Source organism: Homalodisca vitripennis, chromosome 6 (assembly GCF_021130785.1).
Source record: "Homalodisca vitripennis isolate AUS2020 chromosome 6, UT_GWSS_2.1, whole genome shotgun sequence".
NCBI classification, from domain to species: Eukaryota; Metazoa; Arthropoda; class Insecta; order Hemiptera; family Cicadellidae; genus Homalodisca; species Homalodisca vitripennis.
Genome location: NC_060212.1, coordinates 157,987,272 through 158,001,556, shown reverse-complemented (window position 1 = coordinate 158,001,556; position 14,285 = coordinate 157,987,272). Strand labels below are relative to the sequence as shown.

The following is a 14,285-nucleotide window of genomic DNA, read 5'->3' as shown; positions in this document are numbered from 1 at the left end:
TTTACCAAACTACGAACAACGTAGTTTGAGCGCATTTTTGGTATATTAGGTGTAATATTTTTTTTTTTCAATTATTTGTTTTGTATTTTATACCAGTTTCACCATACAAGTCCAGTTTATTTATCCTAAATAAATAAGGTTTATAAGTACAATATTTGTTTCATTTCCCTTGTAGGCTGTCGTATAAATAAGTTTGTGTTGAATTTCATATTATTACATTTCAAAATCTTATACTGAACTTATTTATTTTTATGTACTAATTATACAGAAACTTCAGTTACAATTTACTCATTATAAATAACCTGTATAAATGTAATGTAATCTGTCAAATAGTGTTCCTATGTACATTATCCTGCAATGCAGTTTATTCAAAATTTTAAATGTTTTCTTGCGTATAAAATTTTCCAAAAAACATGTAGTATTACATGTTTATTATTTTTTCTTATAAAGGTAATACCAAGGAATATGAAACAAAAATTAGCATGGGAAAATTAAAAAAAAAATATATATTTGTTTATGTCTTAGCGTTTGACAGTAATTTAAATTAGCGCTTTAAGGCGTACTTAGACGGCGTACTTAAAATATTACAATTATTAAATATCGTTATAAAAATTTGTATGTATATGTATTTTATCACGGAGAAGATTTATATGCATGCTATGCCCATTGGTGTACTTTGCCACCAGGCGGCGGCGGCGCTGCAAAATATAAAAGTTTTTAAAAGCGCCTGCACACTATAAACTGCAATTACGAGACAGGTACGTATATTATATAGCTAAACAATATTCGAAGGCGCTAAGTTATGATGTATATTTTGCCTTTAAGATAAATTTCTGGTTGAACTTAAAGTTTGAGTGTTAGACCACTTTATGATAAAGTACATGCACGTGTACAATGGCTATAAACATAAACATATTTTCTTGATCGTGGCAACAAAGCAAACTCTACATCGGCGTTGTAAAAATATTTCACTTGAACCACAAGTGCACATAGTGTACACGGGCAAAGCTTACGAAAAGCGTGCGAAGCCGCAGGAAACAGCTAGTATGTTACATAATAATTGACTTCCAGTAGACTACATCAACAAAACCTACAAACTTATAACTATAAAATACTGGTTTTACGTAGTGGCGTACAATATTACATGTGTCATGCATAAAAGCGTGTATTTTGTTTCGTCATTTTCTGGTTGATAAGAATGGTAAACTGAATGTAGAACGATGCGATGTCTAAATTCAACAAGCACAAGCGTCAGTGGCGTTACTGTGACCAGTAACTTATGCCGAATAAATTCAATGAAGCATTGAGAATAACAATGCTACCAACTTTGATAATGTCTAAGTTAACTTTGTAGAATTGTATTATTAACTTTCCATTTTGGAGCCGAAAGGGATTATGAATAGCACTATAATCACAACCCATACTTTTGTATTACTCGAATAGGAATACTATCCAAATAGTTTTGTTAATCCTTTTATTATAGAAGATGCCCAGAGCAACTAGCAAGGAATCCTTGCCCTTTATGGAATATCCCTGTATACAGTGTTGTTATTCTTCTAATAATTTAACAGAAGTATTACTTGGTAGTGTAATGGTTTGTGAATGATTTATAATGTGATTCTTGTCCATCATTGACTACAGATTCTCAAACGGCACGGATATCTAGTAGATGTCCATATATTAATGGCTATAATACTGATTCCGATGGTGTCTACCGCAATGGTCCGCAACCTCAAGTTCCTCGTGCCATTCTCTGTCCTGGCCAACATCCTCACGGGAGCGGGGGTGTGCCTCACTATGTACATCTCTATGCACGACCTGCCTCCCATCACCTCCAGGAATGCGGTTGGCAGCATTTCAACGATTCCGCTGTTCTTCGGAACCGTAATCTACTGTTTTGAAGGTATTGGATTGGTGAGTGTTGTGTTTTAACCATACAGGGAAAGTGGATAGGGACTTTAGCCTTTGTTGTTTGTTCGTTTTAATTGAAGCGTGTGGTTTGGTGCCTTAGTGCGGAGCACGGTGTGTTTAGAAGATAACGTATAGCAAGAGGTACAGAATGTCATAGTCTATTGCTATAAAAACTCAAATTATCAAGTGTTTTTTCTCAAAAAATGTTTGCTGCTTCTGACTTGTGCAAGCGTATTTAAAGTGGTCGTGCTCACAGATTCCGTTGAAACAAGTACCGTACTCTAAGTGTTTTAATAAAATTGTCCAAATAGTTGGTGTCTAGTAAATTTTTTATAAATATAGCCTACTTTTTTGTTATTTGACTTTTAAAATGTCTAACAGGCGCCATTTTGTTAATATTAAAGAAAGTAACACAATTTTTTCCTCTTACCTATTCAAACCTATCTGCCAAATTTGTTTTCTTTAGTTTTACTAGTTTTAGAGATAATAATGTTTAATAAAAAATACAAAATGGCGGCTGGCAGCTGAACGAAGTTAGAAATTGAAAAAAATTATTCTTCATTTTTAGCTTAGAATCACACAAAGAAATTTAAAATACATAAACAGCCCATCCTTTTTGTTACACCCTGTGTTAGTTTCTATATATTGGTTAGTATCATTTACACTACAATCTTATATCCAAAATAATTCTTTAATTTTCATTGTCTTTATATTCTAACAATAAAGTTATGGGTTTATAATAACTGAAATAAAAAATAAAAATTCTAGAACAAACTCTTGCCAAGTATCTTGTAAACACGCCACCTATTGTTCCATATCTTGTTGTACTTATATTAATTTTTTATCTTTTGACATTGTTGCATTTAATATATCTTACAAAAAATCAATTAATGGTTAACGTTTCTTAAGAAAAAAATGTATTCAAATTCGTTTTAGATAATTTATTATTTTTTAAGTGTGTGCAAGGTGAGGCCCGATGTAATTGAGTAAAGGTTATAAGTATAAGCAACAGAACGACTTATTTTCTTCCGGAATTAAATTACATTAGGTACAGCTTTGTAAGCTAGAAAACATGCAATCAATTTATTTTTAACCTTTTTTTTAAATCTCGTCAGGACGATACTAGTAGTGAACTGGAATAGGAATTAATATTAACCGTGCTGAAATTCAATTTAGAATCTGATGAGCTTTAAATACTTCTATTAAATAATACAGTTAGTTAATAAATTTTACTTTGGATTCATTAATAAATAAATTAGTAGTTCGTAGATTTATATAAATCCGTGTTTTAACATAATATGTTTGAGTCTCATGCAACAATTGTTTGGCGTTAGAAGTTTTTTAGTGCGTTAAAGTCAACATAGCAGAGTAGTTAACATACTAATAGTAGAGTAACAGAATTCATTTTGTAAATTTTTACATCTTTTACATGGGAACTTTAGTAACCAAGCCTGAACAATATATAAACAAGGAAAGTCTGCATAAGCAGGGACAAATCCGGACGATGCGAAATTTCGGACAACAATTTACGTCAGTAATAATATGAGTAAACTGATCGAACAGATAGAAAACAAATCATTGTATAACACTACTAAAGCATTTCGTTATTGCCTTATAATATGTAATGATGTATGATATTGTGATTTATATTTCCCTTTTAATCTCTCCTAACAGATTTGTCATTAACGTCAACTTTTGTTTAGTTCAGATCGGATGTGTATATAACGGTTTGTTTACGTTTCTATAAAGCTGTCTTTCTATTTTGTAATCTTGTGCAAAATATACATCCATAGCCCACCAAAAGAGTTACTTCAACAAGGAGTGACAACAGTAACCTCTCACTAGCACACCTGGATAGCTACTGTATATTAGAAAAATCTGACATCAAAATTGGCCGCGATAGTCCGCTCCTAGTGGCTACAGAGCGAACAAGCGTGCCGTGACGCGGAACGAAAGCTTTTCCTCCGTGCAAAACATACTCCCATAGCCCGCCAAATGAAGTAGTTAACTTCAACAAGGAGTGACAGTAATTCTCACTCGAACGCCTGGATAGCTAATGAACGTATGTCGTATATTAGAAAAATCTGACATCAAAATGGCCGCGATGGTCCCGCTCCTAGTGGCTACAGAGCGAACAAGCGTGCCGTGACGCGGAACGAAAGCTTTTCCTCCGAGCAAAACATACTCCCATAGCCCGCCAAATGAAGTAGTCACTTCAATAATTCAGCTACCTGGGCTCTTATCTAAATTCTAATAATTTGTTTGTTTCTGCATTTTATTTATTATGTAACAATAACAAATACATGATTTAATTCTGTTTCCATTTCGTCAGGTCCTGCCACTCCAGAGTGAGATGAAGAATCCAGACAAGTTTGGAAGCAGGTTCGGAGTGCTGAACGTAGGCATGACTATCGTGGGGTGCGCCCTGCTCTGGGTGGGGTTCGTGGGATACCTCAAGTACGGGGAAGATGTAGCTGGCAGCCTCACTCTCAACTTGCCTAAAAATAGCCTGTAAGTAGACTGAGAACAGAGTTCGCTAGAAAAAATCATAAACCTAATATTGAGCTCCATCAGCAGAGATATGTATCAATCGAAATTCAAGACAGCAAAGATTACTTTTCTAATTCTACTGAGAGAACTTCAAACGAATCAAACATGAATAAGACATAAGGAAGAGTGCATTGGGGATAACGTGAATTAACCCGAGGGCTAATACAACTTCCATCATGAAATGCCTTATTGCTTGATTATCTTCTATTGGACAGAGCATGGAATTGATTCATTTCTCATTTACTCATACGGAAGAATACTATTCTCACTGAAACACGAGACGAATTTCACCTCATAAAATGGGTGACAAATATGTAATCCATTACATCCTCATTGTTAACTCAACAAACAAATAAAATGATACTCAGTTGTCAAAGAAAAATAAAAAATGAATATAATAGAAACGACTACTTCATATTAACAGATATTTATTGATCCATAAGAATGTAGCCTACGTGGCAGATGTGTGGGTCCAAGGCAGGTCGTGTTCTAAATGAGGGACGTTGTAATATTCTCCATGTATGGTGAAGTGAAAGGAAAGTGAATAAGTAATATTCTATCTCAATTTATATATTGGAAATGAGAATTAAAAGTCTTGAATTTCCGCAATGATACTTTAGATTTACGTTCGACCCAATTAAAATAAAATGCGTTACATATCACATCAAGAATCAAACATGTTTCTTTCTAAAGAACATTGCAATCCGTTTATTGTGAGTTTCTAACACAACATGATATCACAAGAGTACATACATGTAAAATGGATTGGCTCCTCTAAGCTAACAGCGGTGTTGAATTTGCCACAACTTTTTAATTAAACGTAGATGAGGGTGGCAACTCGTTCTTTAGAGAAATGTACACAATTAGTATAAATCGTATCAATATTTAAAACAATTCAAATAGAATTAAATTGTATTTCATAGTAAAAAAATAATACATTACATTACCAAAATAAGTTAATAATAAATTATTTATATAATATAAAGTGTTATACATACTTACATATAGTATAAATATACGCACACACACACACACACACACACACACACACACACACACACACACACACACACACACACACACACACACACACACACACACACACATCACAAAGATTTTTACACAAAATAGATAAAGATGTTATTAATTTATGAGCCGCTCTTCATCAACAATTAAGAGCGATCATTTTAGTCTACGTATTAACGTACCCAACGTTTGGAAGGAGGACACAGCTAAAGGTAATGAGTTATAGAGCGTAAGAGCTATGAATGTATAAAAACATGTGTAGGCCTATACTTCTAATTTGGGAAAAGGCATGGGGATGTTAGTTGGGTTTAATATCTGTAATCAAATTGAGCGCGTATTCACATCTAAAAGTGGGTGTGACTACACATTGGATTGTCCCAAAAATTAAGTATTGTTTGCATTAAAAACATTTCTTGTCCTATGTGTTTTTATATTTCCCAGAGAAAGATTTATAAACTTTGTTTTACGCTCAATACCACGTTATTTATCGCAAACCACAATTTAAACTGGCCAAGAACCTTTTGCATTACACCACACATTGTTTGATAACTTATAGTGGAATAGCAAAGGGCAGTGCCATCCGTGAAACAAGTGTTACAGAATCCTATACATTTACATTAAACAAACTATTAATATAGACTAAGAGTAGTATTGGGTTATAAACTGACCCTTTTGGGGCTTGAAATTTAATTGGGAGAGTTGAACCGAAGGAGTTTAGTAATTTTGCACATTGAGGTCGATTGGTTGGATAGTTCTTTTTTTTAACTATTCGTAAGAAATTCCTCTAACTCCGGTTAATATTTATACCTTCAAACTTTTTCTACGTGGATTTGGAGAAATCTTTTACGAACATTTGGTATTTATGCGAGGGATACAAGTACTTTGCTTCATAAAATTTGACTTATTGCAACTTACACCCACTATCTGGTCATTGACTACTTGGAATAACAAGTAAAAAGTAAGGCCTCTGTGCTCTTTATAACCTTTATACGTGTTTATATTGTTTTATATTATTGATCAACCAGAGAATCTAGTCTAAACTCAATTGATGAGGCCCAACAAGGTATAATACACCAAATTCGTGACATGGATCATTTTGTCTTTTTCAATTAGCCGTATTTCAGTGAGAATTGCACTATACGTTGCAGTAAGTTGAGGGAGGATCTATATTATTCAAAAAGCAAGTTCATGCTGTTTTAGTTTCCGTGAAGAGGTCTCACGATCGCAATTGGGCTATATTTCCATACCCTTCAATTCCATGTTGCGGTCACATTAGTGTGATCTGGCTACAACAGGATGTTCGTTAATGTTTCAAGTTCTCTCATGTGGTCCAGCTCACGATCGCAATTGGGCTATATTCCCATACCCTTCAATTCCATGTTGCGGTCACATTAGTGTGATCTGGCTACAACAGGATGTTCGTTAATGTTTCAGGTTCTCTCATGTGGTCCGGCTCACGATCGCAATTGGGCTATATTCCCATACCCTTCAATTCCATGTTGCGGTCACATTAGTGTGATCTGGCTACAACAGGATGTTCGTTAATGTTTCAGGTTCTCTCATGTGGTCCGGCTCACGATCGCAATTGGGCTATATTCCCATACCCTTCAATTCCATGTTGCGGTCACATTAGTGTGATCTGACTACAACAGGATGTTCGGTACTGTTTCAGGTTCTCTGAAGTAGTCCAGCTCACGATCGCAATCGGGCTCCTCTTTTCCTACGCCCTCCAGTTTCACGTCGCTGTTACGTTCGTGTGGCCTGACTACAACCGAAAGTACGGGCCCTTTAAGCACCCTGTGTTAGCTGAGTGTGGCATCAGGCTGGGCATGGCCCTTATCACGTGTGAGTAGAAACATTCTTGTGTCATGGTTGATTTAGTGCAATAAATTGTGTACTAAACCCTCATGAATATTAGTGTAGTTGTACAGTTTGTACAGGAACAAAATTTAAGCCATAACCGGTATGTTTGCAGCCAACAGTGCGTAATCTTTTCGGCACCTTCTCGTGATCATTGTGATTATTTTTTCTTCATCTACATTCGGCCTCAGATAATTACGTATTTAGGGTTATACATTTGAAATATAAAATATAGTAGTGTGTTTATATTCATGAAGATAACCATTTGAATATAATTCTCTCACGAATATGCATTATAATATTTATGTTTTCAAAATACTGGGCATAGTTTTAGTTTTTTTGTGTAAGCTATGTTTGTTGTGTATAGAAAATGCTTTATTTTGTTTGACAAGGGTAATTGCTCTTAATTTTACATATATTATATGGGTAATGATTTCCTATACAATTTTTTTAGTATTGATTAGTAAAAACTAAAAATATGTCATAATATATCAGAACTATTTTGGTATTTTTGCAGGTATAAAGAGTTACATTGCGTTTATTGACGTTTTTAAAAATATATTTTTAAATTGCTGTGAAAATATCAATAGTTAATATTCAAGCTCGTTTACTTTTTCAATGTAATTTTTCAGGAATATTTATAATACTATTATGGTGGGACTCCAGGATCTAAAAATACGATTTTTTGAATTACAAAATATCATTATGACTGAGAAAGGAAGTCTCTTTAATTTGATTTCTCACTTGACTTTACGTGTTCAAACATTTTAAATTGTTTTACTATAGGCTCCCGCGGTCTAAACTGTGTAACTGTGAAGTCCAAACCAAAGCGTTAGGTATTCACTCATGACCCTTCCATATTTTCCTGAATATGTAACATATACGTTCATAAATATATTCAAATAAGGATAGTAAGGATATATATGCCAAATCATAGTAAGAAGTGGTTAGGTACTTTTTATTGTTTGATTTTTTTTTGAGTTAATGTATCCATCCTAACTATTAGATGCTAAATTCCATGTTCTTAAAACACCACCTTTCATGTTGATGAATTTTTAACTGTTATTATTTTTTTTTAGAAAAGTGTTATATATGGTCACTAACCAAATTTAACAATTAACATTTAAAATTTTGTATTTTGGCACGATACTAAATGCACTTCTCACTAAACGTGCATGCAGAATTTTGTCACTCTGATAGGCTTATATCTTCTGATGAATAACAACTTGAAAATCTCCTCAAGTAGGCTATATTTCTTGTAGGAAAAGTACTCATATTTTGATCCTAAAAGCATTAGTCCATAAATACTAATGCGTTCACAATTGTTTTTATTATTGATCTGTTTTAACTGCACCAACTAGAGTACAAAATTAAAAGTCAGTAGCACATCTAGAAGTACCCAATCTGTTTGTCATTGAGTGAGTCAGTCTCGTCTGACTGTTTAATTAAATTTTATTATACTAATGATGGTACCAATTAGAGACTCCCACATACTCAAGTATACAGTATTAGGCGAATAACTTTGAAATTAGCAAGTTGAGTCTATACACAAAATTATATTTTGTTTAATGTTACTGACAAAAATTACTTGATATTAATACATTAGCGTCGTCCTTCAAAAATCAATATTATTGTTTCTTTTTTCCAAAATCAAATCCGTAAGAGTTCTTTGATTATCCCTTATAATGTGAACATGCATACCAGGAGTTCCTCTAAACGTTAAAGTACTCTTACTACCGGACGGAGCACTGCAAAAGGTTTCAGTGCAGTGATTGGAGATTGTTCATTTGAAAGGATACCAGAAAAGATAACATTGTCATCATTACATTTTACGTACTGACATATTCACTTAGACCATGAAGCTAAGAACAATATAACAATTCATGATATACAATTTATTAACAAACACACCACATTGAGACTTCAGTAAAACATGACTTTCATTTATATGACATTCGTTCTGGCAAATCTTTCCACTTCTAGTATCGTTTGCCAGTATTCTGAATGTACATAAATAAATAAGAACAGTAATTTGTTTAGTTTAATTGGCAAAACTTTTGATATTAATTCTTTAGTATCGTCCTCCAACAAACAATATAATTGTCAACATCCTTAACACCTCTCTCTCTATAATATAACAACAATCAGTCACATGTCATACACTGTACTTACAAAGGTGGAAGAATATGCAGAAGCTTAGAGAATTAGAGTTAAATAAAACAAAACAATATCAGTTTGAGTAATGTGATATCTCAACAGTATCCCGTCCATTTATCCACCTATCCACTCCAATCCTGCTGTTTCCACACCACTCTTCCTTTCTATCCTGACATTACTTAATCCATGAAATTTACCATTTAAAAATGTTCTGATATTTTTAAGTAACGAGATCAAATTAATTGATTAATCTTACTCAAACCAAAGCGTTTGGTATCTATTTATGTTTTTCCTAATTTATATTTCTCATCAGATTACTCATGATGATTTGGAATTAATTGCTGTTTAGAGTGGTAATAGAATTTCTGAAATTTACCATCGCTATACGTTATAAAATGTATAACACTACGCTTCGAGCATTTAAATTTACCCTCTTCCACCGGTGTAAGAAACCTAATACATAAAAATGCATTTAAAAACCTAAAAATGTGATACAGAGGACTACTACGCAAATATGTGTATCATATCTAACTGGTACAACAACAGCTTGCGGTTCAGACTGGATAAAATGAACTCAGGCGGTGTAACTGCATAAACAACACGTCACACTCGCACAAGTTAAAGTGGAACATCATGACTGACAAATAATACTACTTTTCTTAAATAATCACAACACTTAATAAACTTTTATAGTATAGTATAATAACTATAAGGGTATAGTACTGCTGCTTGTCGACATCCAGTTAACACATATATAGCTTCAAATGTATATTACATGATGTTGCAGTTGTCGCAGCGGAAGTGGTGCCCAAGTTAGGATTGTTCATCTTGGTGGGTTCTGTGAGTAGTACAGCCCTGGCTCTCGTGTTCCCACTTCTGTGCGACTTGGCACTACACTGGGACACCAGCTAGACTCACATGTATAACCTCAAATTTATATTACGTGATGTTGCAGTTGTCGCAGCGGAAGTGGTGCCCAAGTTAGGATTGTTCATCTCCTTGCTGGGTTCTGTGAGTAGTACAGTCCTGGCTCTCGTGTTCCCACCTCTGTGCGACTTGGCACTACACTGGGACACCAGCTAGACTCACATGTATAACCTCAAATTTATATTACGTGATGTTGCAGTTGTCGCAGCGGAAGTGGTGCCCAAGTTAGGATTGTTCATCTCCTTGCTGGGTTCTGTGAGTAGTACAGCCCTGGCTCTCGTGTTCCCACCTCTGTGCGACCTGGCACTACACTGGGACACCAGCTAGACTCACGTGTATAGCCTCAAATTTATATTACGTGATGTTGCAGTTGTCGCAGCGGAAGTGGTGCCCAAGTTAGGATTGTTCATCTCCTTGCTGGGTTCTGTGAGTAGTACAGCCTTGGCTCTCGTGTTCCCACCTCTGTGCGACCTGGCACTACACTGGGACACCAGCTAGACTCACATGTATAGCCTCAAATTTATATTACGTGATGTTGCAGTTGTCGCAGCGGAAGTGGTGCCCAAGTTAGGATTGTTCATCTCCTTGCTGGGTTCTGTGAGCAGTACAGCCTTGGCTCTCGTGTTCCCACCTCTGTGCGACCTGGCACTACACTGGGGACACCAGCTAGACTCACATGTATAATAGCCTCAAATTTATATTACGTGATGTTGCAGTTGTCGCAGCGGAAGTGGTGCCCAAGTTAGGATTGTTCATCTCCTTGCTGGGTTCTGTGAGCAGTACAGCCTTGGCTCTCGTGTTCCCACCTCTGTGCGACCTGGCACTACACTGGGGTCACCAGCCAGGCCCAAACTATCTCTTCGACTGCGTTTCTCTTCTCCTCGCTGTCGTCGGTTTCAGCACGGGGACTTTCTACAGCCTGAGGGACATCATTAGGGCATTCTTCTATTCCCCGACGTGACAGGACCCATGACTTCCACAGCGGTTCTGCCAAAAGCCCTTAGTCAGATTCTCTACTTACTTTGTCTACCTGGTCAGTCGTCACTGCAAGTCTGACAAGAGTACAAACAGTGCCTTATTGATTTTATCGTAGTTATAAGAAAACAACGACGTCTGTGTTGTAAACAAGGAAACACATTCAATGTATTTTTAGGTTATGTTTTAATGCGATTCAATAATTAATTAACCAAAGAAATTATAAGTAGAAAACAAAATCAGATTCAATATTGTCAATTTTTATAGCTTATTTTAATAATTGGGTTATTAGAAGACTAAGCAATTATTTGTCTTACTTAGAAATTTTACAGCATAATCTCATGCCAAAAATTAAAATGTTGATCTTAGAATACAGCATTTTAATATCTATCGTATAGAAATAGGAACTAACGATTGACTATTGTAATCAGCACTTTTTATACTACTAGTTATAAAAATGTATTGCACTTCATGAAGTATTTTAATGTTGAGAATCTCTCATTGTATGAGCTACTTATACTTTTGAAATTGAATAGTTTAAGTATGTAATCAGATATGTAATTCAAACCTGGATTTCTAACAGAAATTAATAACTAAACTAAGTCGGCAGAGTTTGCGAGAGTTTCTCTACATCTCAGAACAGGACGAGAGTACTAGACCCAGACATTCAATCATGTGTAAATAGTTGTTCCAGTTAGATTTGTGTTTTATCTATTCCTTACCCCAGAAATAGCTAGTAATTAGAGATATCACAAATAAGGAATTTGAATGAAATTGTTTCACTGTGTTCTTAAAAGTCCAACCACTTTACTCACCATATTGCAGGTAAAAAAGAATATACATGAAATGTCTGAAAATATCTGTTAGCATACTATTATATTCATAATAGAGATTATAGTTAATTTATTCATTCAATTGTAATAATAAAAGTGTTTAACCTTAGAGTGGTACTATTAAGATTTAAAATAAAGATGACTAATTGGCTTATTTTTATAAATGTACAAACTTTACGTATTGTTTTCAGGAATAATAAATTATTTTGTTATTCTATGTCTGTTTTTAGGGACTTGTTTCTATTCGTTTTCATTATGATGATATATTATTATTCTGACAACTTAATATAATTAAAATAATACATGTTGGTTATTAGACCTATATAGGATAAAACACCTTGTTCAAAATAAAACATACTTAGTTCACTACACTCAGATTATTAATTTAAAATATCAGTTTAAGACATGACATGTGATTATATAATGATTAACAATTTTAGTGATTGCATAAATTGTTTTGAGTCATTCCTCTATGAGACTAATAACTTCAAAGATGATTCAGAAAGAGTTACTGTAGAGTTAATTTCTGAATATAAAGGAATTGTAGCTAATTACACAACACTCATTCTTAGAGTTTTTTTTTTTTTTTTTTTTTTTTTTTAATTCCTCTCGTTATTGAAAGTTTACTCAATCAATTTAATACGAATTCTAAGTGACTGGAGACTAGTTCCAAGCTTCAGGATGAGTTTAATAAAATGTAAAATAAGGGCGGAAAAAGAGAAAGGAAAAACTGAAATGAATGGATTCCTTCCAAATCCAAGATTTTATTAGTATAGAAAAACAAAATTTCGAAGTTAAGTTAGCTAAATTATGTAATGAATTGAAAACCTCCCAAATGGCCCTTAAGATTGTAAATATTAATAAAGAGCCTTTATCGGGTCATATTTCTAAGTTAAATAGTGAGATAGAAACCTTTAAAACTAACAATAATTACTGCAAACTAAATTAATTAATTAACTAAGTTAATTTTGTGCAAACTTGAAGCAAGTTGAATCGTTGAATTCAGCCTCTGCATACCGGAATGTAAACAGATGGGTGGATGATTAAACATGAAGTATTTTATTTATTTTGTGAAGAATATGTCAAAAATAGAGGTGACGTGTTGCTGTTGGATCCCTCAGTGACGCAAACAAACAAACCTTCTTCCGTTGATGAACTTGTTAAAATCCTTGAATACCCTTTTGTGATAAACTTACGTTTTATATTTGCATGTGTCAATAATGGTGACGAATTCCTTAAAGACGATAGCGGAAGCCATTGGAGCGTTTTGTTTACTGTCTAAAGCCAATCAAGCCTACCACTTTGACTCCCTTAAGGGAACCAACAAGAGACATGCTCAGTTGATCTGTGACAAGCTGTGCATTGCCAGACATGCTTGTGGTGACATGAACTGTTTTCAGCAAATTATTGGATACCAGTGTGGTATCAACATGATGGCTAATTTAAGTACAGTTGTAAGCTATTATGTCATCCCAAATGTTCCAGTTCCTTTCAATGAATGGTTTTGTAATATGCTACATGAGATGTATCAAAGTCTTGTTTAGTTCTGGAAACGGTTCTCAAGACCTTCCAATTGACGTTCTCCTGCTAAGTCTTGTGTCCCAGCCTAAGCCGGGCATTCAGTCCGCTTGTTCGATGAATGTTACCCCAGCATCTTAACAAAGTCTGATGACATTCAGTGGAAGGTAATCCCGACTAAGAAACGTTTTAGGTACGACGTTTTTTTTAAACATATTAAAAAAAAAACTGTTTCTCTCGAACAGATTTCCCGCTCATCGATCTGAGGAGTCTATCTATACCGAGGTACTTGAGAGCATACGATTCGGGACAGTATTGGCCTCTAATATGTAAAACCAATAAATTAATGAACTTTGTGTCAGTTAGTGACTCATAGCCGCAATGTGTATACTCATTAGCGGAAAAGATTGGCAAGTTCTTAAAAAGTAATTAATACCATAAAAACTGGAAAAACACGTGAAAATGAACTGGAGGACAGGTGTTAGTAAACGTGTTATGAGTAAACTCGTCCGAGGTTTACTAACAAAA

At 34.5% G+C, this 14,285-nt stretch overlaps 1 protein-coding gene across 7 annotated transcripts in view; it reads left to right on the top strand.

The window, feature by feature from the left end:
* LOC124365072 (proton-coupled amino acid transporter 3-like) overlaps positions 1-10,958 on the top strand; it is a 29,929-nt gene extending 18,971 nt beyond the window's left edge. For 4 of the 7 annotated variants that reach the window (XM_046820998.1, XM_046820996.1, XM_046821000.1 and 1 more), the window contains 4 exons: positions 1,642-1,914; positions 4,244-4,422; positions 7,160-7,332; positions 10,631-10,767. In XM_046820998.1, the coding sequence (XP_046676954.1) occupies positions 1,642-1,914; positions 4,244-4,422; positions 7,160-7,332; positions 10,631-10,758 (753 nt within the window). In that variant the 3' untranslated portion in view covers positions 10,759-10,767. Of the gene's footprint in view, positions 1-1,641; positions 1,915-4,243; positions 4,423-7,159; positions 7,333-10,291; positions 10,454-10,630; positions 10,768-10,801 lie in introns of those variants that run through there. The other 3 variants (XM_046820997.1, XM_046820999.1, XM_046821002.1) reach the window with 3 other exon arrangements.
* The last annotated feature ends 3,327 nt before the right edge of the window (positions 10,959-14,285 follow it).